The sequence below is a fragment of the Alternaria ventricosa genome (assembly GCF_023758065.1).
Source record: "Alternaria ventricosa strain BMP 2768 chromosome Unknown scaffold_3, whole genome shotgun sequence".
NCBI lineage: Eukaryota > Fungi > Ascomycota > Dothideomycetes > Pleosporales > Pleosporaceae > Alternaria > Alternaria ventricosa.
This window is the reverse complement of record NW_026055683.1, coordinates 376278-403349: the sequence shown is the minus strand read 5'-3', so window position 1 is coordinate 403349 and position 27072 is coordinate 376278. Positions and strand designations below refer to the sequence as shown.

At 52.3% G+C, this 27072-nt stretch overlaps 10 protein-coding genes across 10 annotated transcripts; 5 read left to right on the top strand and 5 right to left on the bottom strand.

The window, feature by feature from the left end:
- Positions 1-13: 13 nt before the first annotated feature.
- Positions 14-4526, top strand: J4E93_002063 (uncharacterized protein; the record flags this gene model as incomplete). Its single annotated transcript, XM_049340011.1, has 9 exons — positions 14-180; positions 227-673; positions 723-812; positions 863-1446; positions 1494-1575; positions 1640-1904; positions 1955-1969; positions 2618-3191; positions 3244-4526. 9 exons carry the CDS (start codon positions 14-16, stop codon positions 4524-4526), a joined length of 3507 nt encoding a protein of 1168 aa, XP_049202333.1.
- A 784-nt stretch (positions 4527-5310) lies between these two features.
- On the top strand, positions 5311-6251 carry J4E93_002062 (uncharacterized protein; the record flags this gene model as incomplete). Its single annotated transcript, XM_049340010.1, has 2 exons — positions 5311-5503; positions 5575-6251. The coding sequence occupies 2 exons, from the start codon at positions 5311-5313 to the stop codon at positions 6249-6251; spliced, it is 870 nt and encodes a 289-aa protein (XP_049202332.1).
- A 4041-nt stretch (positions 6252-10292) lies between these two features.
- On the bottom strand, positions 10293-12070 carry J4E93_002061 (uncharacterized protein; the record flags this gene model as incomplete). The annotated part of the gene is made up of 2 exons (XM_049340009.1): positions 10293-11620; positions 11671-12070. 2 exons carry the CDS (start codon positions 12068-12070, stop codon positions 10293-10295), a joined length of 1728 nt encoding a protein of 575 aa, XP_049202331.1.
- Positions 12071-12686: 616 nt separating this feature from the next.
- On the top strand, positions 12687-15928 carry J4E93_002060 (uncharacterized protein; the record flags this gene model as incomplete). Its single annotated transcript, XM_049340008.1, has 5 exons — positions 12687-12711; positions 12771-12826; positions 13188-13223; positions 13273-13382; positions 13507-15928. The coding sequence occupies 5 exons, from the start codon at positions 12687-12689 to the stop codon at positions 15926-15928; spliced, it is 2649 nt and encodes an 882-aa protein (XP_049202330.1).
- Positions 15929-17506: 1578 nt separating this feature from the next.
- On the bottom strand, positions 17507-18879 carry J4E93_002059 (uncharacterized protein; the record flags this gene model as incomplete). The annotated part of the gene is made up of 2 exons (XM_049340007.1): positions 17507-18513; positions 18579-18879. The coding sequence occupies 2 exons, from the start codon at positions 18877-18879 to the stop codon at positions 17507-17509; spliced, it is 1308 nt and encodes a 435-aa protein (XP_049202329.1).
- An 813-nt stretch (positions 18880-19692) lies between these two features.
- Positions 19693-20283, bottom strand: J4E93_002058 (uncharacterized protein; the record flags this gene model as incomplete). Its single annotated transcript, XM_049340006.1, has 1 exon — positions 19693-20283. One exon carries the CDS (start codon positions 20281-20283, stop codon positions 19693-19695), a length of 591 nt encoding a protein of 196 aa, XP_049202328.1.
- A 224-nt stretch (positions 20284-20507) lies between these two features.
- Positions 20508-20813, top strand: J4E93_002057 (uncharacterized protein; the record flags this gene model as incomplete). The annotated part of the gene is made up of 2 exons (XM_049340005.1): positions 20508-20750; positions 20802-20813. 2 exons carry the CDS (start codon positions 20508-20510, stop codon positions 20811-20813), a joined length of 255 nt encoding a protein of 84 aa, XP_049202327.1.
- Positions 20814-21134: 321 nt separating this feature from the next.
- J4E93_002056 (uncharacterized protein) lies at positions 21135-21821 on the bottom strand (the record flags this gene model as incomplete). Its single annotated transcript, XM_049340004.1, has 3 exons — positions 21135-21478; positions 21559-21757; positions 21807-21821. The coding sequence occupies 3 exons, from the start codon at positions 21819-21821 to the stop codon at positions 21135-21137; spliced, it is 558 nt and encodes a 185-aa protein (XP_049202326.1).
- Positions 21822-22203: 382 nt separating this feature from the next.
- Positions 22204-22803, top strand: J4E93_002055 (uncharacterized protein; the record flags this gene model as incomplete). Its single annotated transcript, XM_049340003.1, has 4 exons — positions 22204-22213; positions 22314-22532; positions 22628-22722; positions 22771-22803. The coding sequence occupies 4 exons, from the start codon at positions 22204-22206 to the stop codon at positions 22801-22803; spliced, it is 357 nt and encodes a 118-aa protein (XP_049202325.1).
- Positions 22804-24237: 1434 nt separating this feature from the next.
- Positions 24238-25209, bottom strand: J4E93_002054 (uncharacterized protein; the record flags this gene model as incomplete). The annotated part of the gene is made up of 1 exon (XM_049340002.1): positions 24238-25209. The coding sequence occupies one exon, from the start codon at positions 25207-25209 to the stop codon at positions 24238-24240; it is 972 nt and encodes a 323-aa protein (XP_049202324.1).
- Positions 25210-27072: the final 1863 nt, after the last annotated feature.

The following is a 27072-nucleotide window of genomic DNA, read 5'->3' as shown; positions in this document are numbered from 1 at the left end:
ACGTCTCCTCATAATGGCCGAGTCTACGTCTTTTGACGCGAATGCTCACAACGGCAACACGGACTTCCACTCGCCGCGACCGCGCAAACCCACGAGAATCGACTTGCTCAAGCCCCAACTCAGCGACGAGGCGTTTAACAAGAATGGCACGCTCCGGGAGCCCGGCTCAGGCATCTCTAGGTACATGGGCACTGCTTACGACGCGACACATGGCTAACCTCAGCAGTGGAAGAAGCACACCCATACCCGACGATGCCCCGCCTTCCGTCCAGGCCTCCTCGTCCGCACGCAGGCAGATACGCGCCCAGCACAAGCAGCGCATGTTCCCTACCATCGACTACGTGGATCGCGTCTCTCACTTCGACCCGAACAGCGACTACCATGACTTCCGCGGCTTCTTCGTCCTGTTCTGGATCGGACTTGCCATCATGGTCATTACATCGATGCTACGCAACATGACCGAGACCGGATACCCCTTCCAGATGAGACAGTGGGCGCTGTTCAAGGAGAAGGTTGTCGAGCTTGGTCTAGTTGACGGTGCCATGGTGTTCAGCACCGCCCTGTCGCTGCCACTCCAGAGGCTGTTTCTCAAACAGGGGTCTCTACGCTGGAACACGTCTGGCATAGCTATACAAAGCATATTTCAGGCAATTTGGCTCGCGTTTTGGACTACGTACGCTGTCCCTAGTTATGAATTTTACTGCAGACTGACCAATACAAAGATACCCTTTCATTCGCGACTGGAGCTGGACCGCGCAGGTCTTCTTCACCTTGCATCTGCTTGCGATTTTCATGAAGATGCACTCTTACGCGTATGGCATCAAGTAACTAGAGCTTCGGTTGCATAGCTAACCTTGTGAAGTTTCTACAACGGTCATCTTAGCGAAACTCTACGTCGCTTGAACGATCTTGATACACCCGACAAGGCCAGCAAGGTAGCTGCAGTGCGCTATCCAAGCTCGAGCACTCATCTGCACGAGATCCCGCAATCGCCCTCACAGGAGGAGCCCGACCCGAAGAAGGCAAATGCAGAGTATCTTGGCCAGCTGAGAGATGATCTCGCATTGGAGCTTGCTTCGCCTCTTGGTAACGTCTCCTACCCCAACAACCTCACCCTGTATAACTTTGTCGACTTTATCTTCTGCCCAACCTTGTGTTACGAGCTGGAGTACCCGAGGAACGCTAGCATTCGCTGGTTGGAAGTCTTCTACAAGACCCTTGCCGTATTCGGATGCATCTTTTTGATGGTCATTACCGCCGAGGAGTTCATCCTCCCAGTGCTGGACGTATCGGCTGTCCGACTTCAAAATTCCAGTGGTGCTACGGATTTCACGTTGATTCTCAGCGAGACTATCGGTCGCCTATTATTCCCGTTCATGATTACTTTCCTGCTAGTCTTCCTCGTCATCTTTGAGTACATCCTGGGTGCTTTTGCAGAGATAACACGTGAGTTTCCACTACCAAGCCCAGTGGCCGCTGCTAACGAGTTGCAGGCTTTGCCGACCGTCAATTCTATGCAGACTGGTGGAACAGCTGTGACTGGTTGGAATTCTCGCGCGAATGGAACAAGCCTGTGTAAGCCAAATTCCTGTACGAGTCGCATGTGAGACACATACTGACTGGACGCGTTGTGATTTAGTCACCATTTCTTCCGACGACACGTCTACTCTGCGTCTAAGAACCACATGTCGCGTCCTCTGGCTACGACAATCACCTTCCTCATCTCTGCGTTGGCGCATGAGCTTGTCATGGGCTGCATTACACGAAAGTTTAGAGGCTACGGTTTCGTCGCGATGATGCTCCAGATGCCGATTGTAATGTTGCAACGGAGCAAGTGGGTTAGAGGCCGCACTCTGCTGAACAACGTCCTCTTTTGGTGCAGCATGATCTTGGGGCTTAGCATGGTAAGTTGTGAATTCTCGGCGTATGTCCATAAAGACTAACAGTTTGGCAGATGTGTGCTTTATACGTACTTGTGTAGTTCATGGATTGTTGCTCTGGAATAGGTTGATTTGCTGCATTAGCTAGACCTGCGAAATACCCCTCTCTACATGTCCAGCGCGTCTTAGATAAATAGAATATTCCTCTTACACTATATCCGCGTGGTGCGTTTCATCGAGTGCTATACCAAGTCAAAAGGCTAGCAAAAGTGAGCCCTGGAGGGTCGCAATTTCGCAAGCTTTGCCATATGTGACGTAGTGGCTGCCGTCGTATTCGTATGCAGGGCGGCCAGGGATTGATACGTCGGTGGCGTGGCGGGCGACCCCGCGTCACGCGTCGCGGATTGGAAAGAGCGAGCGACGCGGGTGCAGGGATGACGTTGCATCAACTATACCTGCACATGCAAACAACTGCCACATCGACCGGAGGCCTCGCGATTCAGCATCGGAAAACTGCTCGCCTAGTTTGCTACTCATTATTAGTTCTTTCTCAAGCTCCATCTTCATTGCAAATTGAATCGATAATCGCAGGTAATGATTTCATTATCCGTCACCGGACCCTACTAGCTGGCACCACGGGTACGTCGGAACATTCACAACACACATATAGCTTGGGAGCAGCCACAAAGGGTCTAGGTATCCTGTGGCTTTGAATCCTTCGTCGCTTCTTCCCCCAGATCTTTCCAAGCCCCATCTTTCCGTCAGACATCATCATGTCGGAGCTACACGAAGCGCTCGCGTGCCTTCGGCCGAAAGAGTTCAGCGACGTCCCTACCGACAACCTCCAAGCATTCCTATCCGAAATACTGGCCAAAGCAGAAGTGATCGCAAATTCCGTGCCTCCACCACCCAATGGAACGCCTTACGAGTCGTCACAACGAACCCGAACCGAGCAAGAACCTGCGACAGGTTCCAAGGACCTCACAATCTCCCAAGTCCGCCGGCCACCACCTGCGCCAGAGCATGAAGAACTACAGAAATCATGGGGAAAGCCTGTGAAGCTAGGAAACAATGACGCTGCTACAGGCATGAGCGTCTACAAGATGGCCGGAAAGGACAGACACGGAGCCTGGTTCTCGCGCTCGAGCGTACACGAGGGCCTCGGGTTCGAGAAGTGGAAGCGCGCCATGAAGAGGGAGTTCCCGGAGAGTCTGGAAGTCCAGGGTGGCCCCGGCGAGGGCAATATACGAGGCATTGGAGGCGACCAGCGGCTAGAGGATATGACAGTCGACGGCGTTGGTCAACTGCAAGGTATGGGAGAGCGAATATCTGCAGCCGCCTATAGCAACTAACATAGACGCAGTCTACCAGCTGTCCGCTCAGTTCCCTGGCCCGACCTCACCGCGAGAGTTCATCACCCTACTCATCACCTCGGATACGTGTCTTACCGATGCTTCCAAAGTCGCCAACTCAACACCGCGACACTTCATGGTAGTTTCCATACCCTGTTCACATCCCGATGCGCCGCCGCGAAGCAACATGGTGCGAGGCTTCTACGAGTCGATCGAGATGATCAGGGAGATACCCATGGGCGACGGCGACGCAGAGACCAATCCTATCGAGTGGATCATGGTCACCCGCAGTGACCCTGGTGGTGGAATTCCTCGATTCATGGTCGAGCGGAATGTGCCTAGCAGCATAGTCCAGGACGCAGTCAAATTCCTCGACTGGGCGTGTGCTAAAGACGACAACGTCGAGGCAGATGGAATGGCAGGCAAAGACGACTCCGCGGAGACGCCCAAAGCGCACGACACTGGGCGCACATTCTCCGCAACTGAGGCGAACGGTATGGGCGCCGGAGTCGGAACCAGCATAGTGGACAAGACTGGGGAGGCTGGCAGCCAATACAGCTTACAGCGCACAAGATCCGATAGCTCCTCAAGCTCGTCGTCTTCCGGCGATTCTTTCGCATCTGCAGAACAGTTCACTACTGCCCGCGAAGGACTCCCAATCGATCGAGAGATCCCGACACCATCAACTTCGTCGCAACAGTCCCTGCCGTTAACAGAAGACAGCCCACATCACAAAGGCCTACAGAAGATTGAAGAAAAGAAGGAACAGTTGAAGGCGAAACTTGAGCAAGCGCGCGAGAAGCAGGAGTCGGGCCTACAAGCTGAGAGCCAGAAGGCGAATGCGGACATGCAAAAAGCGAATGAGAAGCACGAGAGGGAGAAGAAGAAACAGAAAGAGAAGTTCGAGAAAGAGATGCGCAAACTCGAGGAGCGCCGCGAGAAGGAGACACGGAAACTGCTCCTTCGCCAACAGAAGGAAGCAGATAAGAATCAGCTTGCCAAAGCGCAACGCGAGCGGGACGAGTTCAAGCAGCGCGTCGATATACTGGAGCAGGAGAACAAGTTGCTTAAGGAGCAGATTGGTGACCTGCAACATGAAAACACGACGCTCGTATCTCGCTTAGGGAAGACTGCCGACGGCATTGAGATCCTGAGGTCGATAAAGGAAGGAGATAAGGGCAGGATGAGGGCAAGCTCAAGAACGAGTGTGAGCTCCGGGATGAGTGGATCGAGGAGCAAAGCTTCGAGTGGTTCGTCGAACACGCTGCCCAGGGCTGGTACAACGAACTTTTGAGCCTGAGTATGGGTAACTGGCGTTGCTGTCTTTTCTTTCTTCCCTTTATCGTTCCTATGAAGTACTATTAGCGAGTAAGCAAGGCGTAGTTCAAATGCGGGCTATGGAATTCCAGAGGCAGCACCAGGATCGAGACAAATGATTGCCAACGTAGCAGAACGAAATGAGAAACCAAACAATGAGTTGTCGCATCTTGGATGGGTGTTCTCAGTTTATGAGCCATCCGTCGAGCGAACGCGTGCGTAATCTATGGGCGCATCTCGCCTCTGACTATACCCCACTTGGGCAGGCATCCTCGGTCTTGACCTTACATCCCGCATGTAGACAAGTACCCCAGCAAACAAGTTCCTGTTTGTCAACGATACTTCTCGGCGCCTCAGTTCTAATGCGACGGTCATAGATCTCTATTTCTCATACGAGCGATACACACGTCCTTGGCGAATGACGACTTTTAGACCGGCCCGATAAGCAGCCACTTGTCCACGTCTACGAAGCACATGTTTTTCGACCCATGTACAGGAATCATCTAACGAAACCTACAACTTTAATTATTTATCCAAGTTTAGAAAGAGCAGAAGAAGGAAGAAGTTAGAGTGTCGAGCTGAAACAAACGCAAAGAAGCAAACACCAGCCCCCACCAACTGGAAAAAAAACAGCCCAGAGCCCTGCATTCTTCTTGACTACAATCAGGGAGCCAGGGGTAACATTGAAGAGATATAGATAGCCTCACACGGGACTATTTCCCGGTATCTTCGAACCACGGCCTAAACCACACCTTGCAAAGATGGCAGCGCAAACAGAGAACAGCAGATACATGACACCCAGCACAGCACCCAAACTCGCAGGAATGGGTGGACCTGTGAAGCCCACACTGCTAGCCTTCCATGGCTCAGGAAGCAACGCGACCGTACACACCATCCAATTAGCAAGACTAATGAGGGTGATCAAAGACCAGTTCGAAGTCGAGAGTCTGGAAGGTATGCAAACCCCATGTCCATCCACCTTCCCTCCCCTTGACATGCGCTCCAATGCTAACTTCACTCCCCAGCGCCATTCCCCTCCCAACCCGGCCCGGGCATCCTCCCCTTCTTCGAAGGCTGCGGGCCCTTCAAACGCTGGATGCAATCCAGCGTCACCATCTCCGACATGAAAGCCGGAAACTCCACCACCGCCATGCCGTCCGAAGTCGAAGACCTCGTCCGCAGTACCGTGGAGCGCATCACCTCCAGCGGCGGCAAAGTCGTCGGTCTCATCGGCTTCTCCCAAGGCACCAAAGTCGTAGCCGGACTCCTCAAAGGCTGCGAAATCCGACGGGCACTCGCTGAGAAGGGGAATGATGTATCGTCGCTTGCGTATCTGGACTTCGAGTTTGGACTTAGTGTTTGTGGGTCGTATCCGCCGCCGCTGATACCGCCTTCTGCGACTGCGGCGCTTGATGCTGCGGTTTCGTCGTTTGGGGTGAGCGTGGAGGAGCGGAAGGAGTTGATGGAGGGGAAGATCAGTCTACCAGCTTTCCATGTTCAGGGTCTGCAGGACGAGTGGAATTGGGCGGGTCAAGGACTGATTGATGGGTGGTATGAGGTCGGTGAGGGGAAGAGTGTGGTGAGGCATTGGGAACAGGGTCATCTTTATCCGGTGCAGCCGGAGGAGAGTCAGGAGATTGGGGAGTGGATGTTTGGGGTCCTGGGGCGTGGAGATGGGAAGGTCGGGGGTGAGGCGTGGTGATGGATGTTGAGGGTTCAAGGAGCAGCAGGAAGATATTGGTCGCGGCAGATTATTCTGTCAAACAAAAGGCAATGATGCTAAGTGAAGAGGGGAAGTAAGAAGAGAAGAGCATCCACAAGCAAAGATGATGAAGTTGCAGTCCACATGTTGATTTGATGAAGTGCTGCGAAGATTCCAACCACGACCAAAACCCCTTGAAGATATCCTTGAAGAACCAACACACTGAAGTAAACCCGACCAGAAGCCATTCCTTGCACCCAGAGACCAAGGATATTCCTTGCTCGAAACCACCAAGACCATGAAAGATCGAAAAGCCCATGAAGAACTACCACCACCAAGTCCAAACCTCTTACCACCAATTCAAGTCCAAACTAACCAGCCGAGTGTGCGCCAATCCAACAACCGGCAGAGGATCTCATCCAAAGCTCTTACACACCGGATGCTTCTGCAAACAGGGACCACGTTGATATCAGCCGAAGCCAACCAGAACCCCATCGAGGCACGCCAGTGGTATGCAAGCAGGGTGCGCAAGACCGCAGTAGTGGTTGTAGGCCAGGTATAACAACTAAGTTGTCATTGACCCTCTGTCCTCCTGACACAACCACAAGCCGTCAAGCGCTCCAAAAGCACAACACAATCTTGTAAGGGTCTCTCACCCGTCACAACCACTCGATCTGGCCATTGTCGTGCGCCGCGGTCGGTAGGGAGAGTCGAAGCAATCTGTCGTAGTCGCAGATTGGTTCAGTCGATGGTGGGTGGACTCGTCCGATCGGTTCTTGAGCTTTGTCGTATACGAAGGAGCATGCTGGAGGTCCAAAGTGATGATGAGGTTGATGTTGGAGTGAAGTGAGGTAGGGTGGAAGTCCAGCATGACCAAGATGGAAGTCGATGGAGGAAAGGGATGATTGAAGATGATTGAAGTTGTTCTGATGAAGGTTAGTAAAGGATGATCAAGGAAAAAGGAAGAACCTACTTTTTTTGTGTTCTGAACGAGTCAGAAGACATGTCAGTGAACAATGAAGAGGGGATAGAAGCAAACCTTGAAAGCTTCTAGGCTATAGCAGCTGGCACTTGGTGGGAAGTGAAGTCGACATGAACGTCCAGTGAAGTGATGATGGATACCGACATGGTGATGGCTGAGTTGGAAGATATGATAATGTAGCCTGAAGGTATCCGAAGACCAAGTAAAGCATGGCTTCACATGATGTGATGGTGTAGTACTGGAGAAGGTCGAAGGGGTTGAAGAAGTGTTCAAGTATACCAAGTGCCAAGGTAGAATGAGTGAATGTATGTTGCCATGATAGACCAGAGTGATGAAGGTCAGGGCTGAAGAAGGATGATGGAGGAAGATATTGAAACTTGGTAAAAGGTACCTGAGCTCCAAATTGATGTGTTGGCCATTGGGCGTTATGGTAGTGGACGTGGAGGTAGCCAAACTAAGTAGACCCTCAGGGCTTGGCGGCGCTAGCGTCACGTGATGTTCTACTAGCGCCTGGCCGGCAGATCATCGGGCTGCTTGCGTCGGCTGGAGTTGCTCAGGTGAAGGGGGAATGTGGTGGTTGAGTGACCGTTTGTTGTGGGTGAGTCCAGGCAACCACTTAGCACGGCAACGCTAGCCGGGGACAGCACACCCGTGAACGAGAATCGAAGTATCAATATGAGCTTTCGGTGTATGAGAATAGCCGTGCTAACGTACATGTTGCGGCATTGTTGCTGCAAGTCTCGCCAGGGCTCCGTATGGCTCAGCTTGGTTGTAGCCAGCAATCTATCGATGACGGTTGATTGTCAGCCATGGTCAAAGCTACTCTTTTGCAAGAACAAGAGACTGTAAGTGCTAAGGATATGAGCTCCTCTGCAAGTGAAGCCTTAGCCAAGAACGTAAGGTGAACATTCTGCTGAGTAAATCCAAGGTCTTGTAACGAGGTAGCCATGATCAAGCTGACAGTATCGACAGCGAGGTGACCGCGCAAATAGAAAGAGTGTCAGAATAGCATAAAGAATCTGGCTATCTATAGCTAGGTGTGTATATTCTCCATCGCTGGTGTGTCACTGAAGCGGTTCAGCGCCCCTCGGCTTACCTAGGTAGGTAGTAACTGGGGCTGCGATGGGCGACGAGGCGACGCTTCCAGCTGGGTAAAAGGTACGTTCAGCGAGCATTCGTACGCTCAAAGTTAATGCGGTTGCCTGCTTCTTGGTCAAGTGCTCGCGCTGCCGTCTGTTCTCATTGCGCCCAGAGGCACTCACCAACTGACGGTGAGACCTGGCTCATCACGGACGACCACCTCCACAGCAGCTGCTATTCAATTGGATCGCCAGCCCGCCCAAGCACGCGCAACTTGCATTTCCCTCGCAATAAACACCAGGAGGATCACGCAGAGCATCCATACTACGGCGGCCCGGTGAGTGACGGCCTTGAGGCTGCGCCGCGGCTATTGACTACGGCAACGGAATACCTTGCGCAGTCCAGCCAGCAGGGTGGTAGCGATTCCGAAGACGAGATGGCAGGTATCCACTACCGCACAAGACCCTTCGGCAATAAGGGCAACCCATAGAGCAAGGAAATAGAACGGTTGCGATGCGATCTCCATGGCTAGCTTTCGCAGCTGTTCATGGACGTGACAGACGCAAGAGCAAAAGAGACATGTGAGGGCAAGATACATCTAGCCTTGCAGTGAAGTGGAGTCCTCCCAAGCTCGGAGTATGTGTCATCAAGACCGTTAAGCTAGGGATACCGAGAATTCTCGCGAGCTTGGAAACAATGACAACCTTGGAATGTTCAGGCAGTGCTAGGATAATGGTAAGGCTCATAATCTAGCTGGTGTAGCGGTACATCTGTCGGTCCTATCTTCGAGCCGGCATATTCGAGGGTATGTACCAGTGTTCTGGTGATTGCTGGTTGCCGGTGTATGCCAGGAGCGGCGCTTGTCTTTCAAATGCCGTCGTAGAACCATGGCGTTTGAGTTCGGCATTGCCAATAGCACCGCCTGCTTCATCTTAGTTCGAAATTATGCTGATATCCGATTGACCTGCATGTTCTCACATCATACATGAGTTAGCTCGAAAGCAAGACACAGGCCCGTTAATGAGTTCCAAAGTACTTGTAGCAAAAGCGTGACTTCGACGGCATCAAAAGCCGTAGAGGTTTTTTTGTTGAGTCCCATGACAGCACAAAGAGCGGTGATGTAGGCGCTGTCCGATAGTCGTGCTTTCCATTCAGTTGGTACCATCGTCGGCCAAATTTCGTTACTACAGCAAAGTCAAAATGCAGTCAACCCGCAAGCACCTCGGTTCAACAATTTGTGCGCCTGCAAACGGTTTGAGCATGGATCGTATAAAGATACTAACCGCGGTTAGCTCGTGGCTACAGAGTAAGCTTGACATGACGGCAAGGTACTTACCTCAGCAGCTCACCTGGGCACGTTTATCCCACGTAGCACATGCGCCGCTTACCAATGCATCTGTAATGGGAGCCAACGGATGCACCGAGGTAATACTCCGCGGAATTCTTCTAGGCTTCCTCCACTGACCCATGGCGTCGTTCCCCAGCATTAGCGGCCCGTCTCGGTGTTGAGCGACTGTATCCCTAGCTAGTCTCGCGACGGAAGGCGTGACCTAGCGTACCCAGGTATCACCCTTGACCGGGCCTCCTTCCTACTTTGAGCATCGCGTACGAGGCGAAATGACGGTACACATAGCGACATCATATTCAACCGGTGGTACCGTGAGGAAGTACCAGACGCATTGCACGTGTGCTTGCATCGTGCAGTGGCATGTCGGAAGCTGCACCAGTCCGCCTGGAAAACTCCGACGACGCGGTGGGGCGATGTGGGGCACAATACACATCATGCCGAGGCGCGATTTTGGGCGTTCGAGATCGTAAACGAATATCAGCAAGGAGATGCTGGAAACAATGGTTGATGAGAACGAGATATAGAGATGAAAGGAGGGCGTGATGTACAGATGTAACAACGCTAATTTGGGTATATAAGACGGCCTGATAAGATGAGGAAGCTTCTATGACGCAACAATGGCTGGGCCTCTTCAAGTCCGTAATAAGGCTTCATCAATCTCCCAATCGTCCCAAGTCGGCTTATCGAAACCGTTGGGACGAGAGCTGCGTAGGAAGCCGTTCCAGTAACCTTCAACGCTGACCACGGGTCGGATAGTCCTGACATTGGCGTTGAATCCCTTGCTGTAACACTCCTGCATGTGTCGGTCTTCAAAAAGCTCTGGGTGCGTTCGCCTCATTGTCTTCAATGCTCTCTTTCCAACTTCATCTACCGAATCGTGGTGTCGCAACTGAAAGAACTCCTGGTCATGTTCTTTCCGTAGCTCCGCCATCATCCGGTCGTCGTAGAGTCCAAGTTGTAGTAGGTAGATATCGTACTGAACCAACGACGTGGTACCTAGGTAACTTCCACCAACTTTTGCTCGTCTGTGGAGCCCAACTAAAGCAGCGATGGTGCCCATACATCCCGTGCCATAATCACTCATAGGGAAAGGTGGCACAACAGGCTCACTCAACCCCATTGCTTGACCCTGCGCCCATGCCACACCCGTTACGCAGTCTGCGATCTGCTGCCACCCTGGACGTGAGGACCATGGCCCAGTGTGACCGAAACAGTTCTCGGCAACGTAGACAAAGCCTTTGCCGCGCTTTCTGGCAAGGTGAAGGAGCTGCTCGGGCCCATATCCGAGACGATTCAGACTTCCGGGTCGATAGCCATCCAATATCACATCTGCCGACTGAAGAAGTTGCTCAAAGGTCTGACGGTCCCTTGGATTCTTCAAATCCAAGTCGGTGGTATGCTTGCCGATGTTTGCATCCACTTGGAAGAAAGGTACGTCGGAGAGGTTCGGCGATGTGACTTTGATGACCTCGGCACCGTATTCGGCGAGCCCTCGACCCATAGCAGGCCCGGCAATGATCCGGCACAGTTCAAGAACGCGGATACCGGCAAGAATCTGTGGTTTGGGCGTGTTTGATGACCTGAACGGAAAAGGAGCCGCGGGAGTTTCGCTTTCGAGAGTTTCCACCTTCCAAGGCGGTTGCTGAAGAAGTGTACGTCCGTGTGGGGTCTTCTGGAAATCTTCCCACTTCAGGCATGTCACACCAGCTTGTCCAATCTCGTGATTCATCTCTTCGAGCTGATCGACAGTGTATCGACTGACATGGTCCTCGATGACCTTAATGCATTCATGGTAGTCTGTCAGATCAGGCCGTGATCCTTCGAGACCGATCATGTTCAGCGCTTTGGTTGCCTCAAGAGATCCATGAAGGTGAAAGTATTCTCCTGGGTTCTTGGTCTGGTAGAGGTTTGCGGATAGTCTGCGGTACAGAATAGACTGTGCTTGGAGCAAGTCGGTGTCTGTCTGGGTCAGTATTAATCGTCGACCACGCTGAGGCAGTGAGTTCAACCTTTAAGTAGCTTCTTAGCCCTTGGGTCCGATTTGTCGAACCCGCCCACCGTGGCTAGATAGGTAGAGAATAGAAAAGCTGTGGCTCTTTCGAGATCGACAGCGATACCCCGTGGCTTTTGAGCATCTTGTAGATCGGCGATGGCAGATGCAACCCCTGCTTCAACCGCCTTGAGCGCAGAGATGGCCTCTGTTTGCTTCAGTGGGCTGGGAAAGTATGGGCTTCCGGTGTTTGCGGTCGAGAATTTGACATTGGCGATGTGTGGCAGCGACTCTCTGGGCAGGTTGTCTTTCGCCTTGGTGAGCAATTGTTCTAATGCTGCCGTGGTTCCCGCTAGCAATGTGTTGGCGTGTGTGGCAATTTGATGGTGACTATTGTCAGATCCTAGATATGGCGCCATTTCGAAGACTGTAAAGACAAGACAGGACGGTACAAGACTGTGGCAAAGGGGATCTCAGGGTATATACTCGTAGCCCTTCCAAAGACGGCCCGAGGTAAGGTTGCGTGGTAACGGCTTTGCCGTTGAAAAGCTGATTAGCGGCATGTCGAGCTTGTTGACCGTATGCGGTCATGACCATTGCTATCAGCGTCGGCTAAGAGCGTCCTGCATATCAACGGGTTGAGTCTAAAGGCGGGCTGGGCTGGGGTCTGTAGGCCGATTACATGACGATCGGCAGACGTCCAACGCTACTCGATTTTCGGAACAGTGGGAAGCCCAAGCTTCGCAGCTTCGCGACAACCACGAGGGACTCGTCACCCAATTTCATCAGCAAGGCCATTAGGATCCTACTGTGATCGTCTCCGTCTCATCAATACAGACGGCGAAGGCTGCGGGACCCTTTTCCGCGTCATTTTCGCGTAGCGTTATGGGACTTCCGTGACTCGCTTCCATCATTACCACGAGTGCATCTTCCGACCAGCTCATCCATCCGTCGCGTCGGCAATGTACTCCCAGGCATTGACCATCCGGATTCGCACGTGATAACGACTGCGACTACCGCGGAGTCGACATCGTGATGACGCGACCCAAGGTCCCACCAGGTTCGTCTGTCCAGGTACGCTCGTACTGGCGACTTCATGGCTAATTTGACGCGTCGCAGACCAACGACAGCGCACCGCTCAGGCGTGCGAGAGTTGCAAGAGGAGAAAGCAAAAGGTAGGTTCAGTTCCTCAACCTTGGAACTGTTGCGTCACGACGTTTTTCGCACTCGGCTACAGATGCACTTGGCACATACCCCTGTCAACGTTCACGACCTGCAACTTAGTTCTTGCATGCCATTACGCTAGCATCTTGAGGTTGCTGTGCTCACCGATCGCCGTGTGGAGGCATTGCGGGAGGTCATCGGCTAGCTGCCCGGCTCCATCACATTGTTCAACACGAAACTGTCCGGCTGGGCGATACTTCACCCGAACGCTTTGTAATCATGGACAACATCTGCACCGGCTCCTTCGCAGGATGACTCGCGGACACGTGCAACTAGGCTCTCTAGTTGGCATACGATACTGACAGATCACAGTGCAACGGCTTGTGTCCCTGCAACACATGTGATAAGGTTAGGCCCCCATCCTAATTGCATACTGCCGTGTATTGATTTTAGATAGCGCAAGTTTACTTGCATATACGCGGATCGAGATCTGAATTCTCCAGGCGAGGACCGACCACCCGCAAAGCGACGTACGATTGAGAGTGGCAATGACAGCGACGGTTCTATGTACGTATCTCGCATCTCGTCACTCTGCCAATTACATGGGACTCTGCACTTCTCCAAAGCATTATTCACCGCTACATGCCTAGACACTTTCTAAGCATAGCTTTGCTGACTGCTTGCATTATAGTCCAACTGACAACCCGGCTGCAAACACACCGGCTGTTGAGCACGTCCAGGCAACGCCCCTGTCGTTACATAACCGCACGTCTTCCGGCAACCATCCAAATTTGTTGACTCGCACACTCAGTATCAAGCAAGAAGTACCGTTCAAGTCTTCAGGCTCAAGACGCAGTATAGAGCATGCAAACAGCTCAATTGACCGTCTGGCTGTCAACCATGATAACACCCGTGACCGGCTTACCCCGACACACGCTTCCACTCCGAATGATGGCACGGATGAAGTGGCAGAATTTCCAAGCCAGAGCCGCATGTTACAAGATCCAACGGGACGAGTGATATACATTGGCGATGCAGCTACCCTGTCATTTCTCCAGCTCCTCCGCATGATGGTCGAAACGGTAGCCGGTCCGTCACCGTTTACAACTGACCCACGCCGTCACAAGATAGTCGAAGGCCAATACTCACTTCCACTGGGCTATCGACAGTCAAATCTACTCCCAGATGAGCGAACAGCACGCGTGCTAGTGGATGCCTTTTTCGTCAATACCCACGGCTTGTTACAGGTCTTCCGACGTGACTCCTTTCTTGAGAAACTAGAGCGTTGCTACTCCGATCCGCTTTCTGTCGATACATCTTGGTCATGCTTGCTCAATCTCGTCTTCGCTATTGGCCTCACTATGGCCACACCACTTTCGGGAAGCCCTGAGGCGCTGATCATCGACAAGCTTCGGAGTGAACACCTCGACAGAGCCGAGGCTTTCTACCTGAATGCTAAGAACATGAACGACCCGATGACTGGGTTGGAAGATCAGGACTTCTGGTCTGTCCAAGCACTGCTTCTCATGTCATACTATATGTTGGCCAAAAGCAAGCGAAACACTGCTTTCGCCTTACTCGGGATGGCAGTACGGTCTGCGCTTGCGCTCGGCCTCCACAGAGAAGAGACCATGGTCATCTTTAGCCCCGAGGAACAAACACAACGAAAAGACCTTTGGCGGTCGATATTCGTGATGGATCGCTTACTGTCTTGCTCTCTTGGTCGTCCAACCGCCATATCGGAAGACGACTGCTCGGGAGATACACTCCGTCCGCCCGACAGCAGTGTTCGCAACCAGTCATGGAGCTTCAGCGCAAAGACTGTGTACGACTTCAATGAGACTGGTCCACCTGCTCTGGAAGCCACCGTTCGAAGCTGCAGAGTCATCGGTGTCATCTTGCGCAGGGTGTACCAGCAACGCAAGATCAGCACTCGTCTCGCCCAAGAGATATCGGACATATGCAAGACATGGCCCCGGTTGCTGACGCCCATCTTGCAATGGCGACAAGCAGCGACTGCCTCGCCCAGTCAAGGCGTGGCCATCTTGCACGTCAACTTATTCTACTGCCATTCCGTCATCCTTCTTACTCGACCCTTCTTACTGTACATACTCAACAAAGAAACCCAACGGCATGTTGAACAGCCTGGGTCGAAAGGGCCACGACCTTTCCATCGCATGGAACGATTCAGCGAGGCGTGTGTCATCGCTTCTGTGCATACCATCCTGCTCATACAGAACGCGTACGAGGCTGGCTATCTGTCCCGACGCAACCCAGCCGTTATCTACTTCCTCTTCGCAGCCACTCTCGTCATTCTTGCAAGCGACTTCGCCGGCCTATACCAGATCGAGCTAACAGACAACTGCGTTGTAAATGCTATTAACGTCATGAACTACTGCGCTGAAAGCGATCAACAAGCAAGCCGTCTAGTATACATCCTGAGTTCTTTCCGAGACGTCGTCGCACAACAACGACTACGCCGGCGACAAGATTCTACAAGTAATGCGACACTGCCCAGCATCGCATCACAACTCTACGGCAGACAGATGCCGCAGCAACAACGTAACGCCGCGCCCCAGGCACCCGATCTAGCGCGCGCATCAAACCCGATGGATGTAACACCCCGACTCCACCAAGTACCCGTACACATATATCCCGGCATGCAGACAGCGCCGATCAACGAACCGGTACTGACGTATCAAGCCTCTGAGCAACACCATAATCTCGGTCAAAACCAACACCATGGCAATGTCCAGCACAGCCCAGCTTCCACAGGAGAAGATTTCAGTGTCCATCTGTCCCCTATACAAGAGCCCCCGTCGGTAGACATGGCCACGCCATCGTATACATCGGCCTCGAGAGCGCCCTCGCTATCAGCGATGCTCGATCTATCTGCTTTGGAAGCAACGCGTGTGCCCAGTCTGCATTCCGAGGAAAGCGGACAGGATGAGCAGATTGACTTTGACGCGCTGTGGGCCTGGCCTAGTAACACACCTGCAATGGGCAGCCCACGGGCTATGGAGGCGAGCGGAGTGAGTGAGCGGGTGCAGGGTATTAGTGATAGTGCTGTACCCATGTTTGGGGTTAGTAGACAGGGGACAGATGGCCTCTGAAAGGGTGGACATGGTTTGGAGTTTTGTATTATTTTCGATTCTTTGTGCATACTAAGATATGCATCTGGCTGTTTGTGGTTCTATGTATGCTGGTTCCAGGCTTGTGGTACAGGGCGAAATGCGATGAAAGCTCACATTCATGAGGGCCCCATTCATCTTCTCAAACACTTTTAGTGGTGTCTGACATGAACGCGTTGTTGTCAGCTATCTCCTTCTCACTTGTCCGACTTTGTCGCCATTCGTGCAAGCAACTGGGCTAGACGAGTGAGACAAGGACAGGTCGAGGCGAAAACAACGGTCGTCTTCGCGGCCTGTAACGCGATGTGCAACCCTTGTACCGCAGTGAGGACCTTCTCGACGTGAATAGGAGCGAGCCCGCAGTGGTCGCATTCGCCAGGGCGTTTAAACAGAGCAACCTCTTTTTGCATCGGATATTCGAATCTGAATGCCAGTGATTGAAGATGCATGAAGTTTGCTTGCCAGACGGTCGAGACGATGTAATCGTGCGGCAACAGGGCGAACAAATCGAAGGCGTCCTCTCCTCCGAGCGGCGAATTTGGACTGCGGCTGAGAATGCAACGCATTGCCGAACTTCCAGTGACTAAAAGCCTTGGAAGCATTATGTACAAGTAGTGGGTACACGCCAGTACTTCCATCCTCCTAATGAGGTGTCCATAGGCTGCCGGAGGATGTTGCACGTATGCACATTTCTTATCTATGTCTTCTTCGATAGTAACCTGGAACACGTTTCGCATATAATACGTCTCCAAAGCGAGTGCGATGAATTCGTGGTTCCGAGTGCCGATGATGGAGGTAAGCTGTTCTGCGAAAACACGAGAGTGTGCAATCGAATCAATCCCGTTGGTTTGATCAAGGTTATGAGCCAAAATCTCCACCTTCAACTCATCTGGAAGCCGCGACCAGCCATGGAAGGTAGCAGGCGGTTTGGTGTTGGAATCGTCCATGTTGCTTTAGTTGCGACGAAGAGAGATCTGTGAGCCGTGTTAGCTTTTGAGTAGAACAGAATGATCAATGAGCTATCGCGCGGACGATGTAGACGAGCACCCACCTTGAGGCTGTCTTAACGCGCAGACTCTCTGCACTCAAGACTTCGCGTTCACTGCTGTAATTGTGAGCCTCGTAGATCTGTATGATGTGGTCTCCTCACCGAAATTCTAGATCGTTTAGAATCAAAGCAAAGGGTGTGAAGAAGTGGCGAAGAGGTGAGTGGTGTTATCTACTGTAGCTGCCAAGCCTAGCCAACTCAGGACTGTGCGCTCCAGGTTGGGAAAGAGCAACGCTGTATTAGAGTCACTGAAATTTTGGAGGGCACTGTGAGAAATCTTGAAGAGCACTGTGAAATTCTTTTGGTACCAAATTGTACATCTCACTCGTGCTGTCTCTTACAACGCCTCCAGAATGCGCACATCGCTCATCGCTTCAAAGGGTATCGTCTCGCTCCCCACACCTTGCAAAGCCCACTTCAGGGTCTTCTCTACCGCACGCCTACCTGTGTGCTCAAGTGGTAGCCTATATAACGTTAGCATATGTTTCCTCAACACGGGTATTCGGGCTGTCTCACCAATGGCCTGCACCCTTGATAATCACGACCTGACTTCCCTTGACCAGATAGTCGCGAGCGTTGTCAAATGAGAGCCGTTGATTGAATGCAGGTTCAAGTTGCCCCATCATGAGTGTCGAAGGGGCCTTCAGCGCGCCTTGTGGTGCCATGCTGGACAGGGTGCCTGATGCAGACAGGGTCTGCGAAGAAGCAGCTTCAGAGGAGATGTTGTATAGTGCGGCAGTGACCTCGAGCGATTTCTCCCACTTGCCGAAAGCGAGGCTGTCGCGATAGATGCGGATCTTCTCGGACATGCCGCGATCGCCTATCCTGCTCTTGACAGACTCGCCGTATCGTTCACCCTTGTCGTTCGCTTTGTCTAGCTGCGCACTTCCGGGGCCAGTAGAGATTGCCATTGCTTCAGCAGCTTCAGTAGGTTCCAAGACAGTAGGGGCCTTGCCCTTCTTCGGTGTGCCTTTGCCGAACTGGTGGAGAACACGCAGGAAGAAGTAGTTGCCAAAAGTCGCAAAGACGTTGTGAAGAGGCCAGGGTAGATGGAATACGAAGATGTAGAAAGAGCTTCGGAATTGTCCAGCCACAGGGCCTAGTGCGTGTAATCCATTCTTCAACAGGCGGAAGTTGAACGGAGAGTGTATCCATGTCCTCAGCATTTGCTTCGCCAACAGAATCCTGTTCGTCGCGTTCGAGTGTAGTAGAGCGGTGATGGTGCCGCCTGTGATGATCCAGTGGTCAGCCAGGACATGTGCCTCAGAAGCCAGCCGGCCAGCAATGACCGCACCCCAGTCGTGTGACACTACCACTACCTTCTTGCCTTCCGACAAGAATTGCTCTCGTATGCCAACAATGAACTCGCTCAAGACCTCGAGCATTTCGTTCGGGCCGTATGCGGACAGACTGTCGGAGCCGCCATAGCCAGGGAGATCGACGGCTATCAAGATGGAGTCCTTTTGTAGGGAAGCGGATTGGAGGAGGTGGCGCCAGATGAGGTAAGAATCGGGGAATCCTGGTCTTTGTTAGTCGCGTAGTCCATTAAAGTTTGGTACCTGCATGACTCTGCCTAATACACACCATGTAAGAAGATGGTAACGTTCTTCGCTGGTGATGTTCCAGTGCCTTGGTTAGCGACATAGTGAAGACGGGTACCGTTGGTGGTCTTGTAGAAGGCATGCTTGAAACCTGGCAGAGGCTCTCGGTCAAGGCTCCAGAAACTCTCTTGCGCAGCAGCCAACGCGCGCTTCTCCTCGTCCGTATCTTTCGCCCAGAGTGCTCCGTTCTTGATGACTGCCATGGTCCATACTCCAGCAAGGCTGAACAGTCCAAACCCAAGTTTGAAACCGCTCCAGGCCAGACTCCCGAGTTTGTCTGCCATGTTGGCGTTTTGGCTGGACGTTTGTTGCAGTACAGCTCTGCTCAGTTGTCTGTAGATTAGGCACTCAATGAAAGGTCGTGCGCATGTGTTGGTGGTGGTTGTAGTTGAGCGACGGTCCCGTCACATGTAGCGCGAAAGTAAAGTTGAGAGAGTGCGATCAAAAATCAAGGTTGGCTGGTATCCACCCCCGCATGCTGGAAGCAAGAACATAGTCCTAACTGTAGCGGTAGCCCCAGGGGCAGATCGCGATGGCGAAGCAGATGACCCGCGAAACCACGCGGCAGAGACGATCAAGGGTCCTGTGTGTCCATGGAAGCTGCAGTGATGATCGTTGAGGCATGACGTTATTGGCCATAGCTTCTGCTATGCCGCGGGCTGGAGTAGTCTGATCGGTCGAGTCGCTTCGTCCCCCGGTTCAGGGTGCAGTCGCTGGTCGCCTGGGCACCGGCTTAGGGCGATGCGCGTGCTCTGCGCATCATTTAATTTATGCTTGAGTTGTCACCACGGAGAGCTGGGATATCGTGGGTCTACTCATCTATCTACTAGATTATACGCGCAATGCTCGTACGTTGTCAATGGCAATCATGGTTTTGGCTCTTAGATAGGAACAGCCATAGTCGGATCTCTGACGTGTGCGCATCGCATTATTCCAATGTCGAGAGGTCCTGCCCCAATATGCACAAGAGCTCGCTCACCTGTGACTCAACCCTGCGCCCCCAATAACTTTGACATTCCAATGTCGGGTATCATAACAACTCCCACGTAATCTCGCACAAGGACTCCAACGTCCACAGGCACAGTAACTCTCAGGTCTCATCTTCTCTTCCCCTTGACCCTCTCCATGACCCTCAATTCGGCACTCCTCTGCAGCCTCAGATCCTCCAACTCCCTCTCAATACCTCTGTTCTTCTCTACAAGCTCTTTCCTCTTCTCCATCCTCTGCTTAGCCTCCTCCAACTTGTGCCTCACAACATCCTCCACCACCCTCTCCAGCTGCCCCGCATCCTCGATGCCATGCTCTCTGATGAAGCGGTCCGCGAATTCTTCGATAGTGTGTGGTGATGGTCCTGGACCGCCTGTATGATATCCGTTTTGATGGGTCATGTAGAGCCCCGGCACGGCGGAAGGATGTGTACGTAGGTGGGAGGAGAGCGAAATAGGCAGTTGCGATGCGGAGATTGTGGGAATCTCGTCTGAAGGCTTTCGTGGCGAGGGCTGGGGTGGTGGGTTGAGGATGATTTCCATGAGACTGTTTTCAAACGCCTCGTCGTATTGTACTGTGGATGGCGAGAAGTCGACCATGGGGGATGTGAGTTCGGGCTCGTCGCGTGGTGTGAGGGGCGCGTTGCCCATTATCGTGTCGTGGTTGCTCATATTGACGTCTTCGCGGTTGTAATTAGCCATGCGACGCGTGATGGAGAGAAGCCAGGTGTTGCGATCCGAAGTTTGTTGAATTGAGGGGATCCGTCTCGAGGCTGTCGCGATGATGGGGCTGATGCCGCATGACTAAGCCCAAGTTCCGCAGCACCTCCGCGGTCGCGACTTGCCCAACTTTTGCCCACCAAGCCTAACACCACCCCATTTGCACATCTCCAAACAACCGATCGAACTCCGTACACATCGCAATTATGGCCGACAAACTGCGCGCGCAGCAACAACTCGAAGCTCTCCAGGCCCGCTACATCGGTATCGGAAGCGCAGACACTACCAAGCACGAGTGGACATCCAACATCGCGCGCGACTCGCTATCGAGCTACGTCGGCCACCCGCCTCTTCTACAGTACATGAGCATCGGTCTGGGACAGCCGCGCGAAAAGACCCGACTACAGTTACTAGAGCGCATGGTCAGGCCTGTCGGGCCTCCGCCTGAGGTGAGTGACGGGTATGTTAGGTTTTAGAAGTAATGAGCTAACAGAACGCAGCAACAAGATTGATCGGGAGACTCTAGAACGAAACGACAGACTTGATTATGGAGACATGCGGAGAACGAAGATCCAAAGCGAAAGCGAAAGCCGCCTTCCATCCCCAGCACGAATGCGCGCGAGGCCGGCTCGTGGATGAAGAGGAACAGATGGGTACATGCTGCTTGTCTATGGCTATTAAAGCCGATACTATGAAGTCGTTCAGTAGCGTAGCGCACGCTGAGTGCCGGTAGTGAGGTGTACACACCTCGGCCTCTCTCAAGATACCCCAATTGCCACAATAATCGGGGCCCAAAGTCTTTCTCCAACTCGTGCTCTCCTTCTTGTGACTTCTCAATCGCTATCACTAGCGCTTCCTGTTGGGCCATCATCGTCGTCGTCTTCCACCACATCACCGCCCATTAGCATCGAGACTTCACCCTTTTGCAGCATGCTCTTCAGCTCAGTGTTCCTCGGGTCCACCAACTCAACGGGCTTGAGCTTCGCCTTGTTCCTTATTCTCGGGTCGCATCCGGCATCTAGAAGCATGGCCACGATGGAGTGTCCGTGGGGCCAAACGGACTTTTCGAGCGAGTTGACGTAGCGTACGGCTTTGTGAAGGGGAGTATCCTGCTCCATGCGGTCGATCTCGTCGATCTCAAGACCCTCTTGGTCGAGAAGCATGTCGATAACTTCGACTATGGGAAAGTCAGTCAATTCATGCCCTAGGTTGCGACAAAGACGTCGTGGTGCTGCGCCGCTTGGGACAGATACTTACAGCTTCCGTATGTTGCCGCGACATGAAGACAACCATTACCCACGCCGTCGCGTGTGTTGTTCAATGTTTCGGCGACATGATCCTCTGGCTTCTTCCCTGATTTTGAGGCAGCAGCAGCAAGGTCTTTTAGGGTTTCCTCAAGCAGCTCGGTGTTGTTGCGTCGGCACGCTTCGAGGACGAGTTCGCGGGGGGAAGCACCCTACATGTTGGTCAGCAGTGGCAGGCGCTGGGTATGCATGTGTATGCACCTCTTCGTCCGCCATGGTGTGTGGTGTTGAGGATGCGGAGGGTGACTGGGCAGCGACAGGCGGTCCAGTCAGGTACGCGTGAATGTTTCGAGCTGTGGTTTGGCGGGGTACTCGGAGGTGCTAACGGAAAGCGAACAGGGCAGGGCGGTGTGAAGAAGTGAAGTATCTCTCTAATACGGCGATAAGGATGCAGGCGACGTCGACAGGCCAGCGTGCATAAGCCCCAATCTGAGACAGTCCGCTCCCAAGTGCGCGTCCCCGGTGGCTTTTCGCTGCTACACCCTCGCCCCGCACTTTGCCGTTCCCAGCCCTAGCGGCTCAGGGTCCGTCATAACTTTTGATCTTCTTCGCGCTCAGCTTCACGCGTCTGACTAACTTTTTCCCACTGTCGCCCACCATGTTGCTCTGTAAGTCCCAGACTCACACACCCTGATGGTCTGCTTGTACCTGCTACATGGCCACCATTACAGTTCCACGTCCCAGTCCAGTCACCGCTAACAGCCACAGTTTGCCCAACATGCAGCAATATGCTGCGCGTCTCCAAAGTACCTCCCGGCGATCCTACCACCGAAGATGCTGTTGGCCAAAACCGTTTCGAATGCCTTACCTGCCCCTACCACTTTGTCATCAACAAACGCTACTACGAGCGGAAATACCTAAAGAAGAAGGAGGTCGAAGACATCTTGGGTGGAAAGGGCGCCTGGGATAATGTGGACAAGACGGAAGGTACGCTCGGATACTTCAGCAGCAACCATGCCCTAAGATTGCGCGATCTTGGGCGAGGCTGCTATTCCTCTTGGACATGGCTGACAAGTGCACAGTACAATGTCCGAATGAGAAATGCCGGAACCACGAAGCATACTGGTACCAGCTGCAGATTCGAAGTGCCGACGAGCCTATGACTGCTTTCTACAAGGTACGCCACATATCCGACTTCCTCAAAACCCCCACTGACCTGTCCCAGTGCACCCAATGCGCGAAAGAGTGGCGAGAATGATCTGCGAGTCCTGTTCAAATATCCAAGGAGTTTGGAAGCGGAGTCCTTGCTTTTAGTATACCCCGGTTGCGTTTGGTGAATTAACTCTATTGTCTCTCTTGACTTGCAGGTGCCCAGTCACTGTGAAAGGCTCAGGATACAGATTTGCGACATCGAATCGGGTTCGTCGTACCTATGATTGCTACCTCATAAGCATGCCGATGCATCTCCATCAACGACAGCGCGAACTATGACTAGGCCCCGGTTTGGGTCAAAGGCGCATTCTGCACTGGCTGGCCCGTGTCGCAGCGTGGACGACCTCGCGAAGTGGCGCGTATTCATACCTATTCCTCTCTCTCCCATCATTGCTTTCGGACCTCTCGCAAAAGCATGCAACTATCTCCCGGCTCTATTGAAAGGCCTTGCCTCATCAACCTTCATCACACCCGCAAGCCCTACTTACCATCGAGGTCGGCAGTCTGTGCTAGGATGATGGCTCAAGCTGCCGACAAAGAAGAACCAGTCATACCATTTTCTCGGTCATTCCACGCCTGGGCGCAACTTCCCGATGAGCTCAAGTGCGAAGTCCTCTCGCACAACCTGACTCTGGATGAAAGAATCGACAAGACGAAACACGCCCAGTTTCTACAGTCGGACCTGTTTCCACTCTTGGCCACGCGCAACCGTCATCTAGCCAACATCGCACAAGAAGTATACTACAAAAGGAACACCTTCGAGCTTTGTATCGGTCGCCGCATGAAGACAGGGGACGTCGAACTTAGCAAGGACTATTCATTTCCTCCTGAGAACCGCATCAGCGGTCTCTGGTGTCCCAAGGTACATGCGGCTGCCATGATACGTCATCTGCATATTGTGGCGATGAACTGCAAGGTCGGTATAGAAAAGGGACTTATATGTGCCTCGCACTCGACGAGTTGGATGTACCTCATAGATCTACCTCCCCAAGACTATTGGATTAGCGGTACCAAAGATAATGCACCTCGCGCAAATATAAACCCTGAATGGCAAGAACGCTTCGTCAACCTGCATACCCTTGGGATCGACTGGCGTCTTGAACGCGATATTATGCCCGCATGCTTTCTCGAGGATGGCATAGGAGACATGTTAAGAGCTTGTATAGAAAAATCTGGGATACGTCTCCGGGCACCGAAAGTGGAGTTTACGGTGCGTGATACTTACAATAACGGTCGGTTCTTGTGGCACTATTATCCTTGCGAGCAGGATCATACCGAAGTCTTTCAACATCTAAAGGACATGATCATGGGCAAGAAATGTTGAGTCATGCTACCAATCACTGGGAATTGCAAGACATGCGCTGGGTGGTGTTGAACATGTAGGATGAACAGACAAGCTATAAGTTTAGGACCTGTAATATTTTCCTCTCAAGTTTTCTCTAGCCGCTCTTTACTATCCAGAATGCTAATGAATACATCCTCATTGACTAAACCCAGGTATTTCTGAGACTTTCATCCCATCAAGAAGCTCGTCATCTTTCTCTGTCGGGACGCCCAAGACCTTGAACACGTGCGGCCATAACGCAAAATCCCAAAGCCAATAGCCCTCCTCGTTCAGATGCACATGGTCGTCAAGCATATTCTTGCTGAACATGTGCCTCGTACCAACCCACTTCACCTTGTCCTCGCGATCCCGTTCAGTCTGAGCCTCATATGTCTGCAGCTCGTGCTCTTTCTCCATATTCTCAACCCGAAGGGCCTCGTTGATCTCTCCAACAACCTCCCTTAGCATCTCATTACTCTGATCTACAATTTCATCAGGTATATCCAGTCTATACGACATATCGCACGCCAACACCGTACTCTCCGGCGCAATCCTCAGACAAGCCTCCACCAATACCCTCCAACTCTCCATATCCTGCTTCCGAAATGCGCGCTTCTTCTGCAGATTGTTCGTCCCGGAAGCCAGGATCCACAGTTTGATGTCGCAGACGTCTTTCTTGGCCGTCTTGAGCATGTCGTAGAGACCCTCTGTGAGTCGGTAGGCGACGTTTTGGTTGCTGTCGCCGCCTACGCCGGCGTTCCATGCGACTCCCGTGTCTCCGAGTTTTCCCATGTCGGTAGTGATGCCGCTGGTCTTGAAGCGCTCGAGCATAGAGTTGCCGAGGTAGACGACACTGATGGGAGATGTGTTTGCGAGGTTTGGTACGGGCGCGTCTGGTGCGGGGGGAGAAGCGTCTTCGCTCGGTGTAGGTAAAGAGGTATCGAGTTGAAGACGCGTGGTAAGTTCTGGTACGTGTACTTGGTGGTGCGTTTGGTGGGAGCGTTCCTTGAACTTGGCGAAAGACCGAAGCTTCACTAGGAACTCGGCATCGGACAGGTGCAGGAAGTTTGTCTTGGCGTCTTTAGGTATGCTGGACGCTTCATCGCTCACTTGGGCGTTGGAAGGCATTTTCAGGTTGAACTGAGATGTTATGGTTTTGCGAGGCTTCAACGGCGCGATGTTTCGTTGGTGTAATTTGTTTAAGTAGAAGTTGCAATGAGAGCAGAATGTACGCGAACCGCTCGATTTGGGTGAGCGTGGGATGCGACTGCTAATCTGTGGTTAAGGGTGGAGAAGGTGACGAATCAGCGCGTAGATATCAGCAATCGTTCCTGCTTGCAGCTAAACTGCGGCAGCAGGAAAGGGCGTCACAGCATCAAGGGCTGATGCGTTGGAGGATCAACGAGAATACCTTCGTAACCATACATCTGGGTAGCGAACTTTATACACCTAGAAGCTCGCTCAATCGCTTGTCAAACATGCATCTCGTCTAGATTTTTTTGGGTCAGACGAAACTTCCCCACGTCCAATAGCCTACCGCTCCATCTTTCAAGTTCATAAGAAGGAGCGCATTATATGTCCACCGCCACGTTGCTACTCCCGAACTGGATAATCTGCCCACCTATGGTGCCCATACGGCGAGTCCTTCGGCCGAGTCGACACGGTCTTGATTGTCACACGGTACTGGTATTGATAAATGCCCGCATGGGCAACACCAGTGACGAACTTCGACCTCTCTGTAACGTAATGAGACCTCTCGTCTATGTCCTTGTCGTCAAATATACAGAAGCGTTGCCATCGTTCTTCTCGAATTCCGTTGGCTTTCAGGTCAAGCTGCTCACAATAAAGTGATTCCACCGCTTCGATATCGACGTCGGTTGATCCGAATGTGACTGATATGATGGTCAGATGGCGCGTGGGAAAGTGAATTGAGCCGAGTTGCTGAAAATACGCCTCGAAATACGACCTCGGGTCGTCGTCGGCTTCCTGGTCGTCGAAGAATAGAGACTCCGGGTCGAGGTTGACCGTCAAAAGGTGTAAGTTCGGAAATGTTGACCCATCCGAGATATCTCTTAATAATTTTAGATGATGAGGTCTGTTATAATCGAGGTTAATCTCGAGACGGCGAACAAGCGGCCTTGCGACAGGTGGCGGACAGTAGCAGATATTTCTATTCGAAGAGGGTGTAGCGTTGGACAGCATCACCGTTCGATTGACCCCATAGAAAGCTTCTAGAACAAGATGCTTGATTTCAGGAACAGAGAGGAGGGGAATCACTGTCCTTTCAGCAACCGCCTTGTCTCATGCGTACCGTACCGAAACAGATCGCGTTCGAAACAGTCTTAGGGATAACAGATATAATAGAGGTCGCAATTATCGAGCCAAGCGCAGGCAGTCACGGCTGTTGGAGTGTGGACGGTGTAGCGCAAGATGAGCAACTTCAGCTCTCCAGAGAGGCTGCGGAACCCTAAGAGGAATAAGTCGGATTCGGTTGTCATATTAGTAGTCGTTATTCTTGGTTAAGTGATAAGACTCGTATCGTGTGAAGGCGTTGATAGTATAAGCGGGATTTATAGTATAGAGTAGTGGCCTCGGAGCGGGACGCAAGGCAAGTACCACCTAAGGTAAAGTCCGTGCACCGCAACTTACCAGGCAGGTGCAGATCTTGTAGGCTCGCGCTTGAATTTAAAGTCTTTTTACAAGGAACTTTAGGTGTGTACGTTAGTAGGTTAGTAAGTTAATAATAGTAGTTTGTTAGGGTTTGTCGGAACAGTCGTCTATATACTTAACCACGGTAGCTAAGGATAACTCTGCAATGAATGCGTGTGGCAGGTGCAGAACTGACATTGTGCAGTGAAACGCTTCCAAGGTTATAAGTGGCAGTGAGACTTCGGTGGGGTTGAGACTAGGTAGGCGTTACCAGTCCTCGTGTGTTTTAACAATGGCTTCTCACAAATACCTCGGCGATACGCCTTCCTTGAAAATATGGTA